This window comes from Symsagittifera roscoffensis, chromosome 6 (assembly GCF_963678635.1).
Source record: "Symsagittifera roscoffensis chromosome 6, txSymRosc1.1, whole genome shotgun sequence".
NCBI classification, from domain to species: Eukaryota; Metazoa; Xenacoelomorpha; order Acoela; family Convolutidae; genus Symsagittifera; species Symsagittifera roscoffensis.
The window spans coordinates 29,274,617-29,293,176 of NC_087067.1; the positions used below are offsets into that span (position 1 = coordinate 29,274,617).

Sequence of the window (18,560 nt, forward strand, 5' to 3'; positions counted from 1 at the left end):
TTTTCCCCTAAACAGTAGCGGATTCAGGGGATGCGATGGCTCTCTCTCTCCCTTTAAGAACTTGATAACCTCCGGTATCCCCATTTGGTACTATTTTAGTTTGAATGTGCCGACCAACCGTACAGTCTTTCTAAAAGCGCCTTCAACGCCGACATATGTCGTTATTGAAGGGTAAGCATGTCAAAAAAACTTCTAAAGCCATCAAAAGTTTTCTAAAATTCACAAAAATTTTCTAAAAATCACTAAAATTCACTGACTTTTTTAGGTCGACGGAATTGAGTTTTCCGAGCGCTCCGATAACACTAAGGAGACCCTATTTGGACAAAAAAGTTTTGCGCCGCAGGCAAATTTAAAAAAAAACGAGTCGAAAAATTGATTTCTTTAAAAGTACCAAAGTGGAGACCCTTTGGGTCAGCAGGGGGTCGAATCCCTGGGGGGAGGAGCGTCTCCCTATCCGCTCCTTCCTTAATCCGCCCCTCGTTTGCGACTAAAAGCTTTGTTTACATTGGGTGCTTTTGGCATTACAAGAAAACTCTGAATCTGAACTTGATTGATCTAAAAAGAAGACGTCAACAAGCTTTTCGAAATTTTTATTGACTAAAAAAACTTGGAAAATTTGTTGACATTTAACAGGTGGTCAACAAATGCGATGTCTCAAAAAGGCACATGGGAATATCCAAAGTGTGGCTAAAATCTGGAAGTGGGAGAAGGCGTCCGTTCCCCTAAATCCACTTAAACTTGAACAATTGTTTTTTTTTCATTGCAGTCGCATGCGCCCTAAACTTTTCTGTTTCATTATTTTTACTAGTTTCTACGCATTATTTTTAGTAATAAATATTTTTGCTGTTTTTTTGGAGGTATGTTATAAACAAAAAACGGCTAAATATGGCCAACGTTTTGAGCTTTTGCTCTAAAATTTTTATGATTACTAATGAGTTATCATCATTTTCCCATCGTGACTCAAGTTTGATTAGTACGAAATGCTTCTGTGCCCTTGAAACAATGAAAAAGAAATCATTTTCCAAGACATTCTGTAAGTTTAAAGTATATTTAATTGATGCAGTTTTTTCCTAAAATTTTTCATTCGCCTCATAACCCAAAGGGCTCCATTACGAGGCCAAACTGTGCATTTTGTGCATTGTAAGCGGATTCCGCAAAAAGGACGCTGCTTTTGTACTTCTTTTGTTCTTTAATTTCCTCTGATCGTTCCGACAAAGTCTTAACATGTTTAAAGACTTGTCTCTGGAATCCAGGAACATACAGACACAAAATTGTGCGCCTATCCAGTGCACAGTTTGGCCTCGTAATGTCCCTTTTGTTAGTAGTTTATGACATCCAATTTCGTCTGAAACTTTTTCTGAAAGCGCTTTTTGAGCAACTATATAAAAGGTTTGCGGAGTGCGCGCGCCAAGAAGCTCATTTGCAGTTTATGGTCGTTCATTTTAAAAACTTGCGAGTGGTGCCGAAAATTTGGGCAAATTGAAGTTTTCAGAGTGTTTTTGAGAGTGCGGAAAAGAATTTAGTCAAGCTAAAAAAAATTCGACGCTCTTTTAAAACTCAAGATTTAATCCGTCCCTCTCAAGAAAACCATGGGGTAAAATTAAGGGGCTGGATCACGGATGGTTGTTTTGAGGGACATCTATTTCTAGGCTTTTCTCCACCCCTTCTCACCTTCAATTTTGAAAAAATTTAAGCTATCAAAAGGAAAAAAAACAAATGGCATGAAGAACAAAATAACAATTTTGAAATACCTTGCATTCTAACACCACGCGCTTAGGTATAATGGAAATTAAATTAAAAAATGGAAAGGTGAGGGTGGAAACTGAAAAAATCTATGAATATTTTTTCATGGATTCAGAAAGGGTCAAATTGATATTTTGAGTACTCGAAGAAAACTTGTTTATCCGACTTTCGAAGAAAACGGAATATATATGTTTGGTGGAAATTTTAATCAGTCAATTTTTGGCGATCGAAATAATAAATTTAAAATTTTTTTTTGTATACCCATTGAAGATATTGATTACTGCCGATACCTGAAATCAAATTTAAAAAGATATTTTACCGCCGATCATTTTTTGCAAAGTCACGGGAGTCTGAACATTGTCAATTCGGCCATGCTCTGGACTAGCTTATGCGCGCTTTGAAGATTTTATTCATAATGCTCGAAGCGTAACACAAATTATTTATGCATGGCGAATTATCCCGCACAAAAAAAATCGTTTCAGTTTCAATTGAGGCTAGCTAGTTGGTCGTATTAATTTCATACGGCTCAAATTTTCACAAATTATTTTTCATTGATTTTATCCAAAATTTACAGCTTTTAAATATTTTGTTTTCTCGAAAACTATTCGATATGGATTAAGGGGCTTTGCCCTGTATGCGAAGAGTCTTGTTGGGGGTTAGTTATGCTAATAGCCATAAATTGGATATTCGGAAAGTTTCAAAAAAATGTCTCCCCCGCACTCAGTAAAAAGAGAAAATAATCGATTATATTATAACTAAAATCACACTTTTAGCAAAATTATAAACAATTATAGGCGCCAATTTTAGATGTTTAAACGTTTTATAATTCATTGTAATCATAAAATTTTTGGTGACTATATAATAAATTATGATCAATAATAACTGATTCTAATTTTTCCGAAAATCTCTTGTAGTCTCTTATAATCTCTTATAATCTATTATAATCTATTCTTATAGATTATAATCCTTTTTTCTATCAAAAAAGTATTTTACACGAAAAAATGAAATATTATGATGGATAATTTAGCTATTCTGCATAAAAACACAGTGAAAAATCAGTGAGAAATAAGAAAGCAGTAAACCAGGGGCGGATGTGAGATTTTCTCGAAGGGTGGAGGCGGAATTTTGACCTTTTTTTAGGTACACCAAATTGATTTTCTGAGCTCTCCCAAAGCACCTAAAAGACCCTGTTTTGGCCAAATTTTGTGCGCCGCAGGCAAACTTTTGAAGAAACAGGTCAAAAACGGCGCTTTTTTAAGGCATTTTTTGGAAAAATTCGCCAAAAAAAAATGCGTTTTTTGGCGCGCACTTCCCCTCAAAATTAGTTTTCTTGGCGCCAAAGGCCAACGAGTCCGTCACCAATTATGGATTTCTCAGAACAGTACAAAAGTAAAACACCCCTTTGGGTAGGCAGGGGGTCGAATTCCTAAAAAACGCGTCCGAAACCCCCCCCCCCCCTCAATCCGTCCTTGCAGTAAACAGTAAGAAAGTAAACGGTAAACAGTAAGAAAAGAAACCAACTGAAAATCACACAAAACAAAACAAAAATAAAATGAAATGAAGCGATGACGTTTTTTGAATAAAAAAATTATTTATAATCGATTAAAATGGATTATAATTCAATAAACTTTCAGAAATATTTTTCGAAAAATATTATTTAGAAAAATTTTTCAGAAATATTCGATTATAATGGGTTTTTTGTTTCGAAAAATAGTAACATTATAATCCATTTTTTATCAATTATAATCTCTTTTTTTAAACTTATGGAGACTGACAATAAAAGTCCATTATAATCTATTATTTTCTCTTTTTACTGAGTGCGGGCAGTGCTGAACTTTTCCACAATTTTCAGACAGATTGGTTACACTTAACTTGATCACATTGAATATGAACACAATTTAATATTCCAGTTTTCAAAATTTTTTCAAGTTATGATTTGGTCTCATTCTTTCACTTTTACCAAGTTCCAGCGCGCGTTACTGAAAAAAACTCAACAAAAGAAGTTATGACTAAAAAGACATTTTCATTCAGTAAAGAATTTAGTTTGAGCCTGTATGTAGTAAATTTATTAACCTGTATGTAGCAAAATTTGCTCCCTGTATGTAGCAAACTTTCTACGCCGCAAGCAAATTTTTTTGGCAAAACTGCTGTTTTTGAGAACGTTTTCTTATTAAGTGTTCCCGCTCAAAGCTAGCATATATTTACATACGCATTATTTTTCAGGGTAGGTCTGCCAGATGGCTGTTATAAAATAGTAGCTTTTCCAATTCCAAAACATGGTGACAAAACTTTGGCAGTTTTCGCTATGCACCCGCATCTAAATTTGAAACTGACCCTGATGTCAAACTTCATCATTCTGATTAAAAAATTATCCCTTTTTTCCTTCATTTGAAGCAGTAACCATACTGTAAGTAAAATCTAAAATTATATTTATCTTATCGAAAACATCTGTTCAGGAACAACGGAAAATGCGCAAAACTTACACATTGGACCAGCAAAAGTGAAGAATGATGACAGAGTTTTGCAGAATATTTCACTGAGGTGCAACAAATCAAGTGAAAATAGAGGAAAGGCTGATAGGAGAAGTCCATGGACAAGCAGCAAAAGAGAATCGGCCAGTGCGAGACAGCGCATGAACACCGAACCAGAAGAGTTGCCCAGTTTTCTGGCAGAGAGATAAGTAATTACGTTGCCAGCACAACCAATCAGGGCGATGAAAGCTGAAGCGCCTCTGATTAACTGGGTCCCAACTAGGTAGACTGCATTACTAACTTCTGGTTGTTCAATTTCTTCTGCTGTCTGAAAAAAATCATGTTGTTCATTAAAAAGACTCCGATTGCCTTTTAACTGGTTTGCGTTTGACCTAATTTCAAAAATAAAAAAAAAACATATTTTTCAACAGTTAATTTATAAAAAGAACATTTTAGAAGAATGATTTTCATCATTGTCTCCAGCATGCGCATCTCACATTGAAAGCAATTCATTTTGCGTCATTTAATTTTTTGTATAATTTTTCGGTTAAACCGGTTCGACTTATGTTATATTGGCTTAGTCAACTTATGATGTTCTTCGCGGGCTATATTTAAAAGTGATTTTGCTTCTTTCAATATAAACGGGTCGTCTAAAATTTTAATTTTTACACAAGCAGAGCGTACTTTCATATAACGCTATCCACATTTTTAAGTAGCAAATAAAAGTGCTGATTATTTGGCGGAACCTTAGCTTTTTCTATATCATGTTAACTTTTGCTAAAAAAAATGATATTTTTGAATCTGGCTTACTGACGGCTAGTTCTTGTGGGGAGACCAGCTACCCTATTGTGTACCTAGATTTTCCGTTTTCCTTTTTTATACCTCACTGGGCGCTCTTCGACCTTGGAAAACTTCAGTGGGAGAGATTTTTTGGAATAATTCTATTTTCTTGGAAAACATTTAGACCAACTTGCAAATAAGGATTCAATGTAAATAAACTAATCTGGGAATCTTTCCTGCATAAACTGCTACGCCTCAATTTGGGTAGTTGAGTTGTTTTGACCTTAGAAAATGTCCACCTTTTGGAACCTGACCGTTTTTTGGAAAATTTTTCCTATTCTCCAACACTCTGTCAAATCAGTGTTTAAGGGTTCAATTGAAATAACAGATTGTACATCTTCGCAGCTCAACTGGTTTTGCCACAATCTTTTCAAAAAGTACGTTTTTTGAAATCGCGCTGGTTTTAATTGAAGTTTTTGACTTTCTGACTTTTTTTTGGTCGAACCAAGTTTTTTTTAGTTGCCGTCTGGCCATCGATTTTCAATTTTGATAAGTCTGTTTATGAGCATCATCCGAGAAAAAAAATATTGAAAGTTTGTAGATATAGAAACTTTGATTTTATCAAGTAACTTTTTTGCCTTGATTTTCAAAAATTTGTTTCGAAACTGGCTTCTTTTTTCTCTTAGACTCAATATCTTGTATCGCATGTTTTAAATTATATTGATGCAAATAGTGCAAAGCTTGGAAAACCTTGATGAATTTGAATTGGAACGTTTTCTGAGCCAAAACATTTTGCCGCTAAGACTGAAAAAAATCAAGAATTTAACTGCATTAGTTATTAGCACTTGATCAGTTTAGGTATTTTCAATCCCCCACAAAAAATCAATATATAGATCACGTTTGTAATCTTAAGTAGATTAAAGTTTTGCGGATAGTGCAAAAAAAATTCCTGCTAAAAGTGCTAATTACATAGCCGAAATTTGTGAGAACAAATGAACCACACCGAGCGCAAAGTCTGATAAAAACCTGAGTCCAATTTGTTGAAAAGCTTCAACTTGTTGTATTGTAAGATATGGTTGTTTCATAATCAATTTCTTTCACACTAATTATAGTAAAAGTTCTTGATTTTAAGACAATTGAAGTGATTTTGTTAAGCTAACTAAGAGCTATAATTTAAGGCAGAACAAAAATGTCTGACATAGAGTCTCGGAAAATTATTGCAAACTCAAACATGGTATAACTAAGAAACAATGTGATTTTCTATGAGCTGATTTTTTAACTTCATAAAGGTTTTCACAAACCCTTCCTTATTTAAAGGGAACTGACATGGGGTGCTACTGGATAGGCAAAATATGTCTGTTTGTATCCATGACACAGTGAAATTAGTAGGAGTCGCAGAACGTTATTCAGACCAGGGGCGCATTTAGGGGGGGGGGCGGACGCTTTCCTCTCAGGGATTCGACCCCCTGCCGACCCAAAGGGTCCCCCCATTGTACTATTTTCCAAAATCCATTTTTGGTGATGGACTCTTAAAATTTTCTGAAGGCGCCTTGGGCGCCAGTATATACTTATTTTGAGGGGGGAGCGCGCGCCGAAAAAACGCAATTTTTTGTTCAAAATTTTCCAAAAAGTGCCTAAAAACGCCTTTTTTGGCCTGTTTTTTCAAAATTTTGGTCAAAACAAGGACAAAACAGTGCTTGGGAGAGCTCGAAAAATCAATTTGGCCAACCTAAAAGAAAGGAATTTTTTGAAAATCTGCCCCCCTCGAAAAAGTTATAGATCAGCCCCTCATTCAGACTCTTCTATATGTCGTCATCATTTTTTTTGGCTTTTTTGAAAGTTCAATCTAAAAGTTGTTCAGGCTCAAATTAATTTTTTCACGGTTTGACTTGCGATTTTTCGTTAAATTCAGATCATTTCTTTTGACAAAAGGAAGGCAAACTCCACTTCTGAACAGCAAAAGCGTAAGTGTGAAGGAAATGGTGATCAATTTCTAGTTTCGAAAGTGCAACTTAATATACAGGTTTCCCTACGTAATAAAATTTCAGTTAATGATCCAGTTTTCTCAAATTGGGTTACTTTTATCAAAAAAGTGTCAAGTGTTCTGTAATTTAATACGCTTTAGGGCTATCTTTTTTCTTGGAAGCTACAAGTTGAGGTTTTCGAAAAAACAAGCCAGCATTTTTTTTGGTTCACATGCGTTCATGGACCTTTTTGCCAGCCTATTTGCTATGTTCACTAAATTTTAATTTACACATGCGTATGAATTCAAAAAATTCTGAACCCCGTTCTAGTACGAGCAGTTTTAAGTCAGATTCTGAAAAGGTAGCCGAGAGACCTAAACTCACCTTCATCTCCATCTCTAGTTTTCAGAGTAGCGAAACTGAATCAATGGAAAGTCTGGAGTGATTTTCTGGCAGAGATCACCGCTACAGACAACCCGGGTTGACCAAAAACGCTTATCATACAATCCTCATAAATGGGAAATTTCTTTTCATACAACTTCATACAATTCCATACGTACAGAAAACTGTATGAAAACTCTATAACAAATATTTTCCCATTAAAGGAAATTGCATAATAGGTGTTTTCTCCATAAACCAAAAAGTTATAGTCGGTTCTATATTTATTTTCTGAAAAATTTTGGGTTGTGTTTGCAACCGAACACAAGTGACACAGACCTTGGCTACTCAAAGCACCAAAGGTTGGACGGTCTGCCATTAATAATGCATAAAAAACGACCTGAATAGTCTTCCAGATGTCTTTAACAAATGATATAACAAAAGTAACAAACTTTTAATTTTTGGCAAAAGTTTTTAGTGATGATTATTTTAAATTTTTCAATTTTCAAATTATCAGACATTGATCAAGGCATACATAAACACGCCATACAAAAGAAATAGGAAATTTCAGCGTTTTTGAAAAAGAAATTCAAGTGAAAAGAAAAAAGCCAATATTATCAAATCCAGGACTATGTTATGCACACAAAAAAACAAATTTTGCATGCAAAAATTTTTTTTCGAAAATTTTTTGTTTGTGTTCAAAATTCGATTTGCGTTCGAAAAAAAACAAACAAATTTTGGGGCAAACTTTCAAAATTACATATATTATGGAAACTGTATGGAAAGCATTTTTTTCAAAAAATAATTTAAATCAGTTTTTTTTTTGTCACCAGTCTGTTCAACTGTTCTCAAAAACCGCAGAATTGGTTTAATTTTTTTTCTATTGTTTTTCGAAAATGTATGAAAATTGAATGGAAAAATGATGTATGGATTTGTATGATAATGATTTTTGATGTATGGAATTGTATGATAAGCATTTTGAGTAAATGGAGGTCAACCCGGGAATCATAGGAGGAGGAATGTAAAAATGGGGAAAATAAGTTTCAGTTTGCATTTAATTGTTAGAGCTTCTAGTCAGAAACGACATTTTTAAAACCAACAGTATTTTTTTTTCAAGAGTATCCTTTTTTTAATATAAGTTCAACATAATTTTTTTCTTTATTGATCATTTGGTGTTAATCAAACCAAAGTATTTTTGTTTGGCCTGCCTGCTTGTTAATCAGAGCAAAATGAACTAAGACAACAAAAGAGATGAAAGTATGAGATATTTAATTTAAAATTTTCTTGATACTTACTTTTTTTGCGGCTCAAAGGCTCCCATGAGATATATTGATCAAAATATAATGCTTAGAGTAGACTTGATGTCGTTAAATTTTCGAAGTTTTTTTTTAAAATATCTAATTTAATGATTATTTTGAAAATTGAATATGAATGATTGACTTTAAATGAAATTGAATGATTACAATTGATCGAATTATAAGTGTGAGTCTTTGTGAGTGCTTTGTTAGGTAAAGAGAGCAAGTAAAAATTAAGGACACTTTTCCTCACAAAAAAACTATATTTAAAGATTTTCGATCTCTAAAGCTGGTTATCTCCAAGATCTTGCATGAAGCGTGCATTATAATTCTCCTTGATTGACTAGGGTAACGTACTCCTGGGATCATCCTTCGGGATCTGAATAAGAACTGAAGGAAAGTATTTTTGTATGATAACAAATCTGATCAGCTACGACCTGATTTGAGCGAGGTGGCTCAAATGGTGTTAAAAGAAATAACATTTTTAGAATTTTTGTAAAATTCTGCTTCGCCGAGTTTTTGCAGTCGCCCAAAAAGACCTTTTTTTAAACTTATCTTGGCAGACCAGTTTATTCTTCACTAGACGAAGTAATTTAGAAAGTGATTAAGAAGCAATGTCGTTTTTTGTTGATCGGATAGCAGAGGGGCTCCATCTAAATTGAATTGAAAAATGAACGACGACTGATCAAATTAAAACCGGCGACTTAGTAATCAAATATGCAGAAACAAATAAGTCATTATTTTTTAATAACTACAACTTAAAAGAGCGAAAAAGAAGGGAAGATACTAATCGAAATCCAATTTTTCTGGCCTGATTTCAATTGATTTAAATCAGATAATGAACCCAATGTATTAAGATGAAAACCATTTTGCCTTAAATTAAAAAAAAATGATTAATAATAGTTGGAAGACTCAACTAACAGCCAGAGAAAAAACTGGATACAACTGTTTAATAAGTTAATCTAAGATATTCTCATTTTGATTTTATGATGCTGGTGATAGTGATAACTTTAAGGTAACGTTATTTGACGTCTTGAGCTCAAATTTATAAGATAATTCACCTCTGATATAATCTATTGTAAGCTATGGGGGTTTAAAAATTGACATTTTTTCTAATTTGAGACCTTTAACGCTAAATATTTTGTTGTATTCATACGTGAGCGGCGATTTAAAGCTGCGCAGAAGTTTTTGCATCTTGATTTGAGGCAACCTGCCTTAAGCTTTAGAAACTATACTGACCTTTATACTGACATTGATACAAAAATATTAACTAAAAGTCAGAAAAAAACCTACACTACAACGGATTACTTCTATCACGGCAAACGTTCGAGTGCTCTCAAAATTCTTCAAAGCATTTTAAAAAGTTTATGCATTGAAAATTGAATGTAAATTTTTCAAAACATTTTTCATCCCATGCACTATCTCAAAATTAGAAGGATGCGTTACTTGACTAGTAATACTTATTGAAACCTAATAAGCTCGTTTCAAATTGATTCCTATGGTTTGTAGAGCCTGACTACTTTGCCGCTTACTCTACACGTTTTCATGGGAATCCTGTATGCCAGAAACATTGATCGCTCAATTTTTATATGGCATAACCAAATTGTTTATAATTTTTACAGAAAGTATATTCAAAAAAACAATCAGTTATAGATAGCTATAAAGACGTCGAATGATTGACAATTTTTGCTTTCGGTCTTTTCCCGGGAAAAAATGTTCCAGTAAAGGAGATTTTGTCACTTTTGTCTATCCGATAGATGCGGATGGCATTTTTGAAAATGTTTGTTAGGAACTTATCTATTTTTCAATCTGGGGTTTGAATGAAATTTTTGAATAAATTCTCATTAAACATAACTGAACATAATTGATGAATTATCATTACAATTTATGTTTGCTTTTGTTTTAGTTGTATTTTAATTTGTTTTCCACGCAATAGCAGGTACAGCAAGTAATCACTGGAATGAGTCAAGTGATATATCGTATTAAAGCTATTTCATTGACATCAGAGTCGACTGACATTTAAAAAATCCATTTAACGCTCCCTTGGCAATTAACACTTTCTAAAAAATTAAATCTTTTTTAAGCCAGAAAAATACTTTTTAAGTTTTACAATTTTTTTTCGAATTTTTTTTCATGTTTTTATTGTTTTTTGATTTTCGAATACAATTGTTTTCAATTTTGCCTACTTTGCTAATTTTGTACGCGTTTGTATAGTTCTCTCAACCCACTGTCCACAAAAAAAACGTATAATTGTTTTTGTATGAATTGATTTTTTTTATGAATGTGTTGTGATTATTCTGTAGATACTGATATTGGTAACAAAATCAGGTAAGCAAACAATCATCGAATTTAAAAAATCCTAAAAATTCTCTCAAACTCATAAACAACTCAATTCGAAACTTTTGATTTGTGGTCCAATTTTGAGCGAGTAACATGATCTCGAAATTAGAGCGTTCGTTATAGACAACACCAATGGAAATTAGTCGGTAAAGATGAAAAGTTTTTATTTCCTTTCAAGAAAAACTAGTCATGGAAGTGCCTTTTTCTTCAAGTTCATTGTTGTGCATTTTTTTTTCAATTGTAGAATTTTCGTTCAAATAATTTTGGATCATGCTTTCGTTTATTTTTCGTTTTTTGAAGATAACTGTTTGTTGTCACCTCTGCCACTTTCGCTAAATTCTTACGCGTTTGTATAGTTTTCTTATTTTATCAACAACAATAAAAAAGACACTAAATTGAAAAAAAAAGTTGAAAACATGTTTTTAAAAATATTTTTTTAGGAAAATTGCTGGAATATTCGGAACAGCTACAACATTCGACTGGATCATTCGACTATCCTTGCTCTATATTTATTCACATTTTAAGTAGTAATCTCAATCTTGCCTAAAAAAAATTTTGGAATGATTTAAGCTGCTGCTTACGCATAATATAAGAACGAAATATATTGCGCGTTAATTATCCCAAATTGGCCAAACAAGCAATTTTCAATCGCCCATAACTTGACAAAAATTGATCACAATTGAGCATTTGTACATTTAGGCTCCGGGCTATTTTTCAGATGGCATAAGAAACGCGGATCTAAAATTGGAAAATTAATAAATAAAAAAACTGCACCAAGCATAACCTGTTCAATCAAGTTCATCGAAAATTTGAGAAGTAATGTAAAAATTGGGAATCCATTTTAAAAAAACAGTGGTCACTCGAGAGTTTTCAAAGAAAACCAAAACCAGCACCATTACAATCATTTCCAGTTAAAAATCCAAAAATATCAAATCTAAGATTTGTCCTAATTTGATTTACAGATGCTAGTTATAGCAAAAACTTTATGGTTACAATTTTGAAACAAAAATTAGATCAGTTGTGCTCGATGTGCCTGTTTCAACTAACCGTTACTGAATGGTGTTTTTTTTATCATCTGAGAGATTTTGACGTCCTAAGCACAAATTAAAAAAAAAACATTTCACCTGTGATATGATCTTTTGTCAGCTATCGGAATTTGAAAATTGCCAAATTTGCTAGTTTGAGACATTTAACGCTAGATATTTTCCTAAAGTACATTTCATGTGTAAGCAACTATTTGATCCAGCTCAGTAATTGTTCCATCTTGAATTGAGGCAATCTCTTTTTAGCTTTAGAAACCATACTTACATTCTTTTTAAGATTTAATAAAAACTTTATTTCAAAGTCAGGAAACAAACCTATGCTAAAATCGACTCCTTCTATTGCGGCAAAAGCTTCAATGCTCTCGAAACTCTTCAACGTACTTTTTTTTATTCATTAATTTTTTTTCAAATTGATTGGGATTGCTTGTAGAGTCTGACTTTTTTGACGCTTACGTTACATGTTTTCATATTGGAATCTTGCATTCCAGAAAAAATGATTGCTCAATTTTTATGTAAGCTGTCCACAAAAAAAACTTAAGTTGTAAAAAAACCAATTTGAGGCTGATAAAGTTTTGCGCTGATATGATAAGTCTTGTTTGGTACAAGTCTGCTAAACTTTGAAAAAATTTTTTTCTTAAATACGGAAACTTTTCAAATTTTTTTTTTTGGGTCAAACGAAAAATTTGAATTTTCAAAACGACGGAAAACTGTCTTATTTCTAGTAACATGCTTCTATGCTCGTAGGCAGCACAAATTCTTACAATGTCACAAATACTGAACCGAAAAATCTAAGAGTTTTTTGGAACAGGTTTTTTTTTACTGACTAAACATTTCGAAATTCATCTCAAATAGAGGCCATAAGATTATTTCTAAGACAGTGCTGATTGTCCGGTCAAATATCCGGACAAACTGGTTAAACTTGAACACTATAACCTTTTTTGTTCTCAAATCGGGTTGATTTCAGGTGTAAATGATGAAGAAACTAATTGTTTAGATTTTTAACAGAAGTTTTTTTGCACAATTCGGGTCCAAAAATTTACGCAAAAAACTGATTGATTTTGAAATCAAAAATTAATGAGTCAAAGATTGACAAAAGCATATCAACGTGAGCTTTTTAACCAGCACAAGATAATTTAAAAACTTTATACTCTCCAAAATATTGTGAAAAACTTTCATAATTTGCTTTTAAGCAAAAATTTTGAGTTTTATATTATAAAAATGAAGTTTTTTGGCAACAAGCAAAAAATTTTTTGCATTATGCAAATTTTCACCTTTCTAAATTTTTGTTGAGCTCGGTAAAAAGCTTCATTTGATGTATTTTTTTATGAATTCATATGGTATTTCAGGCATAATTCTGAAACTTGAAACGCCAAGCTGACTCGTTTTTGAGGTACTATTGTCTTTTGCTTTTTGTCTAGCCTTATCCCAATTTAAAAAAAGCGTTTGAAATTTCCAACGTTGTTCATTTTGTTTGGATAATTTAAATCAGCTCTGTAGTAATGCATTATGCATAAGGCACAAAAAAGAGTTGTTTTCACTGATGTTAATAAGGTTTATGTTTTCCAGTCCAGATGAGTTTTGATGTCTCTAGCTTAGAGACGCAAAAATCAGACAGGCTTGTTTATAATGTTCTGACTTTTGAAATGTTTTATTCAGAAAAAGTCTTGCGTTACTTGAGACCAACCCTCAGCTTTTTTTATTGTCGCCTGTATTGCTTCATTTTGTGAAGCCTTAAAATAATGGTTGCTAACCAATTCAATGATTACAGCACGATATTTAAAAATGTTGCTGTTTTACTACCTACAATCTAAATCAGCTTTCATCTAGCCATCTTAAAACTTTACTTCTCACTCCGAATTGTGACTTATATTTTTTAGGATGATCGATAGCTTGATCAAAAGTATATGAACTGCCCTTTGTTGGTCGGCGTCACTGTTCAACAGCGCTTAACTATTAACTTGGTGGCTTTTTTGTTTTGCACACTTTGGCTAGGGAAGGAAATCTGGCTTAGGGTGAGTTGCTTCTGCCGATTTTTACGTACTTCAAAGAAACTTCTTGGCTGACATATTATATCACATTGAAGCTCATTTTTAGTCGCGATTTGAGTCAAAAAAATTTTCACTCAAAAACATATGAACAATTAATTTATATAAAAACCGTTTACCCATGAACAAATAGATCAACACTTCAGCAGCTCTAGTTTTTACTGGGAGCCACTGTTGTTCGCCTCTAATGAACTTCACTTTTTCATTTTTTTGTTGAGCTGATTGTTGTTGCCGCATCCGAACAAGGATCGATAATTGTGCCTGGACCAACCGACTTTCTGACTTTTTGACCAACTTTTTTTGAACGGCCGTCTAATATGTTATTAAGTTATCAAGTCCTACTTTATTTTATCGACTTCATTTCTGAACAGAAACACAAAAATAATTTTTTCACAGATAAAATTAACGATAACTGTCGACGGGGCAATCTGTGCTTCTTATACAGCAAATAACGGGTTATTCTTGCTAAAATAAAATTCATGATAATCAGTTTTTTTTCTATTACTAAATTGTATTTTGTCAAAATATCGTTTTAATTTCACTGTAAAAGTGTCAATTTGTTCAGTCAATGTCCGCAAACGCATCTGCACCTGGGATATGAACCCTGAGAGGGTTGAACTTTTCCAAAAGGGTTTCTGACGGTTGGGATAATTTGGTAATGAGGAAAAACTTGAAGTTCGACAATTTGTCCTCGGTGAAATTACTGAGTTTGTATTCTTTCGAGTCATTTTCACGCAGCAAACATCTGAAGCTAAAACAAGGAAGGAAATTTTACAAATAAAAACTTTGCTGAGTAAGTTGGTATTATTGAGTTATAAGCGCTCTGTTAGTGTTAAGAAGGTTCGGAAATTATCAGTTTGTATTTTTTTTTTGATTTTCCAGTTTTTAAATATTTTTCTTGTAATTTTTCATCAATTTTTGCGAAACTTTGAAGTTGAGCTTCAAAAATTAGAACCGTTATTAATTAAAACTAGTTTTAGAAAGTATTAAAAATAATATGAGATTCACCTTCTAGTCCATTTTTTGTGGCAACCGAGTCCGAACAAATTATTCAGACCAGGAATATATATTCAGACCTTCGCGCCTAAATTGGTCCTAGAAATCCATGAGAAAAATGAATATCTCGAGTGAAATTACAACTACACGTAATTTAGAAAACTAAAGTTATCCATGTGTCATCCAATTTCCTAGTTTTCACTACATTTCCATTACAACGATCTACCATATTTATTCAAATATTTTAGATTCAGTAAAATCCTAGAAACTTATTTTGTCCATACTTTTCTTGTTTAGCTATGGTCTTGTCAATGAGCATCTGGGACACAGTGGTGTCTTCTGATCCACCAGTTGGGTTATCGGGGCAGCTGCTTCCTATCTCGTTGAGTCTGTCGCATACCGTGTCTAACATCTCCACTTGCATCATATCAATCACGAACGGCTTCCCAAATCTAAACAGAGGAATACGGGACGCTCTTTTATAGTGCAGCTCCCCTTCCTCCTCCCTAACCAGCGTACTAATGAAAAAATATATCTTGCTTTCAAGATTAAGTTCTCGGACAGAGAAAAAAGAAAACCATATTGTGATAAAGAGGCTGAGACTCCTGTAACGGACCTGTACGTCCAATAGTTTTCTCCCAACCTGTAAAGTTGTTGGCCAGGTTTATAAATTATTTAAATAAACTACCAACAATTGAAATGCTCGTAAGCAACTATTAGTATAGTTATTACAATTCGTTTTCGCAAACGGTAAGCAAGTCAACTGTTTTCCAGGTACCTCAGTGCTCCTAGGAGTGCCATTCGGAGCGACTCTGTCTCCATGTCCTGGGGGGAGAGAGCCATGAGGTAGTTGGTGTCTCTGTACCTCAGAAAAGTGGACGCCTGGCCCTTCATGTCTATCAGCAGGGGCCACCTACACCACAAAGAGGGAAAAAACTTAGTTCGAAATTTTTTGATAATTTTTGATAATGCAATCTCTTTAACTATACCCCCCTTTAACTATACTTAAAGAGATCTGAAAATTTTTGTACTCTTCTTAATTACTTTTTTTTTAAATTTGTTTGCCGTTTTGGCGCGTTGAGGGCTTTTTATAATTTCGGCAAGTCTAAAGCAGAAACTTAACAAGATCTGACACAGCAGCGGGTTGCTGAAGAATTTTTTCTCCAAGCCGAGAGATGCTTAGGCAAGTTGCACGAATGTATTCAAATCAAAATTATGAAAAAAACTAGAAAAATTTGTAACAGAAGGTAACAGGTAACATAAACTTCTCAAACTTAAAACTCAAACTATTTTTAAAAAGTGAGAATTAAGGTTTGAACCATAGCTCAAATCAGCGAAAAAGTGTTCAAAATCTATCATCTAATAAGAACTGAGTTAAAAGAAATCTTAGTCTGGCAACGAATCAGTTAAGACATGATGTCTACTTAGGGTTGCTTGCAATTTTGTTGCCGACATCCCGGAGTAGAACATCGTCCAGTTCTCGCACAGCAACTTTCTCTCCCGGAAGATCTGGAGCATCCAGCCCAGAGTCCATTCTCTCTGTACAAAAAAAAAGTATTTTAACAGTTCAAAATTATCAGCCAAAAAAACTATTTAAAAAACGTTCTAGATTATTCTACAGCCGGATAGTTTTCGGAGTATTTTTTTTCGTGTTCACAGTGTTTTATTTTCTGGTAACTTTTCAATCGTTAAGATTACACAGCTTAGATACACAGAAGATACACAGCTTAGATACACGTTAAGATACACAGCTTTTATACAAAGTTGGATTTGGATTGGATAAAAAAAAAGAGCCCAGCTTAGAACAGCAAATGTATCAGGGAAAAGTATCTGCTTAATAAACTTCAATCGAATTGCGTTAGTGACCAGAAAGAAAACTCTGTTCTTGAAGAAAACAAAAGAACTGAAAAAAATGATCAGGTGATTCTCCAGCCCAAATAACGTCTCTGAAAACTATAAAACAGATTCTCTGATTGAGATGTAAAATAATTTCGTCCGAAGCAGTTCTCGATTTCAATTTGAAAAACTTCCCATCTAAACTAATTTCCGTACTTGAGCTGATAGTGCCCTGCAAACTACCAAAATGTTTTTTCGCCCAAACATCGATTTAAAAAGTTGTACCTGCTTGTGCGATAGTTCTTTTCTGCTCTCTTAAGGACACTTTAGCTCTGTCCAGTCTGTCTTTGGCCTTGTCTGTCTCCACTTGTTTCTCATCAACTTTTTCCTGTGCATCCTCGATCGCCTGAACACATTCTCGATTGCCCTCAAAAACAAATTTTGAGTATCGAGAAAAAAACTAATTAGTTATAAAATTAAAACAACCAAAATTGACTTGCGGCATTGAATTATTTTTTTTAAAAGTTTTTTTAAAATGTTATTGAATTTAAAACGTGATCATACTTCTGAAGCATATTCAGTTATAAAATGACTACAAGAATATTACTAAAACAAAAACTTGCTGCCGAGAGAAATGATTGAAAATTTTTGGGTTCCACTGATGCTCATGTCAATTCAACGTCAAGTATTGTGTCATTTCAAGTAAGTAATAACACTCCAAAACATAATTTACAATGAGAAACAGTATTTCATTACGAAGTGAGTTTTAAAATAATCAATAAAAAATAATAATTTTTTTGTTATTTGAAGAGTTATGTGATCGTGAAAGGAATCTATACGTGTATATGATAACTATTTTGAGGTTTTATGATATCTTGGCTTGCCTTGAGCGTGATGTGAATTTTCTCCTGATGTTTTCTGACACATTTGTCATGCTCGTATATTCGTCTGTTCAGCTCACAGAGCGCATTTTCAAGCTGTAAAATAGAGTAGTTTTAATTCCTAAATAAAGATAAACCCAAAACCTGATTATGCTAATTGGACTATCAAGAACTTGTTCCTTAAATACCTGTTTCTGGCAGGACTGATAAATCTTCTGAGCCTTGTCAACCTCACTTTGCATTCTAAAATAAAGTATTTTTGTTATTTTTACATTGAGAAAGAAAAAATATACCCTAGAATGTCATTGTGCCTCCCCATTTGAGGTCGCTTTTTTGAGGGGTAGGGATGGTGGGGTTGAAATCAGAGGGTTAAAACAAGGGGCAAAGTTTTGAAAACCATAAATATGTTTCTCACTTGTCAGTGTGTGATTCACAAGTGGCCTTGTCCTCCCTCCTCCTCCTCTCGATCTCCGCCTGAAGACTCTCCAGCAGTCTCTCCGTCACAGAGATGTCCCACTCTTCTAGAAGGTTCTTCATGTCGTCAGAGGCTGCCACGTGTTGCGGTTGCATCCCGTCACTCGCGTACAGTCTGGGATCGGCGCCTTGCGTCAGAAGTACCTTTAATTAACCCAGCCATTTTAGAGCTCCAATGAATGAAGTATTCAAGTAAAAAAAACGAGCAGTTTTTCCCACCAAAAAACATCTTTACAAATCTTCTATCTTAATAGGATATTTTATTGAAAACTGTTTATCTTTCATGAAGCTTGCAATATAAACCTCCCTATGAC

At 33.6% G+C, this 18,560-nt stretch overlaps 1 protein-coding gene across 1 annotated transcript in view; it reads right to left on the reverse strand.

Annotated features, from left to right (window-relative positions):
• Nucleotides 1–14,545: 14,545 nt before the first annotated feature.
• Nucleotides 14,546–18,560, reverse strand: part of LOC134847841 (IQ motif and ankyrin repeat domain-containing protein 1-like) — a 39,703-nt gene continuing 35,688 nt past the window's right edge. The window contains exons 7-14 of the mRNA XM_063865075.1: nt 18,188–18,390; nt 17,961–18,015; nt 17,776–17,868; nt 17,177–17,297; nt 16,480–16,594; nt 15,834–15,968; nt 15,340–15,507; nt 14,546–14,810 (exon numbers count right to left, since the gene is read on the reverse strand). Coding sequence (XP_063721145.1) covers nt 14,621–14,810; nt 15,340–15,507; nt 15,834–15,968; nt 16,480–16,594; nt 17,177–17,297; nt 17,776–17,868; nt 17,961–18,015; nt 18,188–18,390 — 1,080 coding nt within the window. The 3' untranslated portion in view covers nt 14,546–14,620. The remainder of the gene's footprint in view (nt 14,811–15,339; nt 15,508–15,833; nt 15,969–16,479; nt 16,595–17,176; nt 17,298–17,775; nt 17,869–17,960; nt 18,016–18,187; nt 18,391–18,560) is intronic.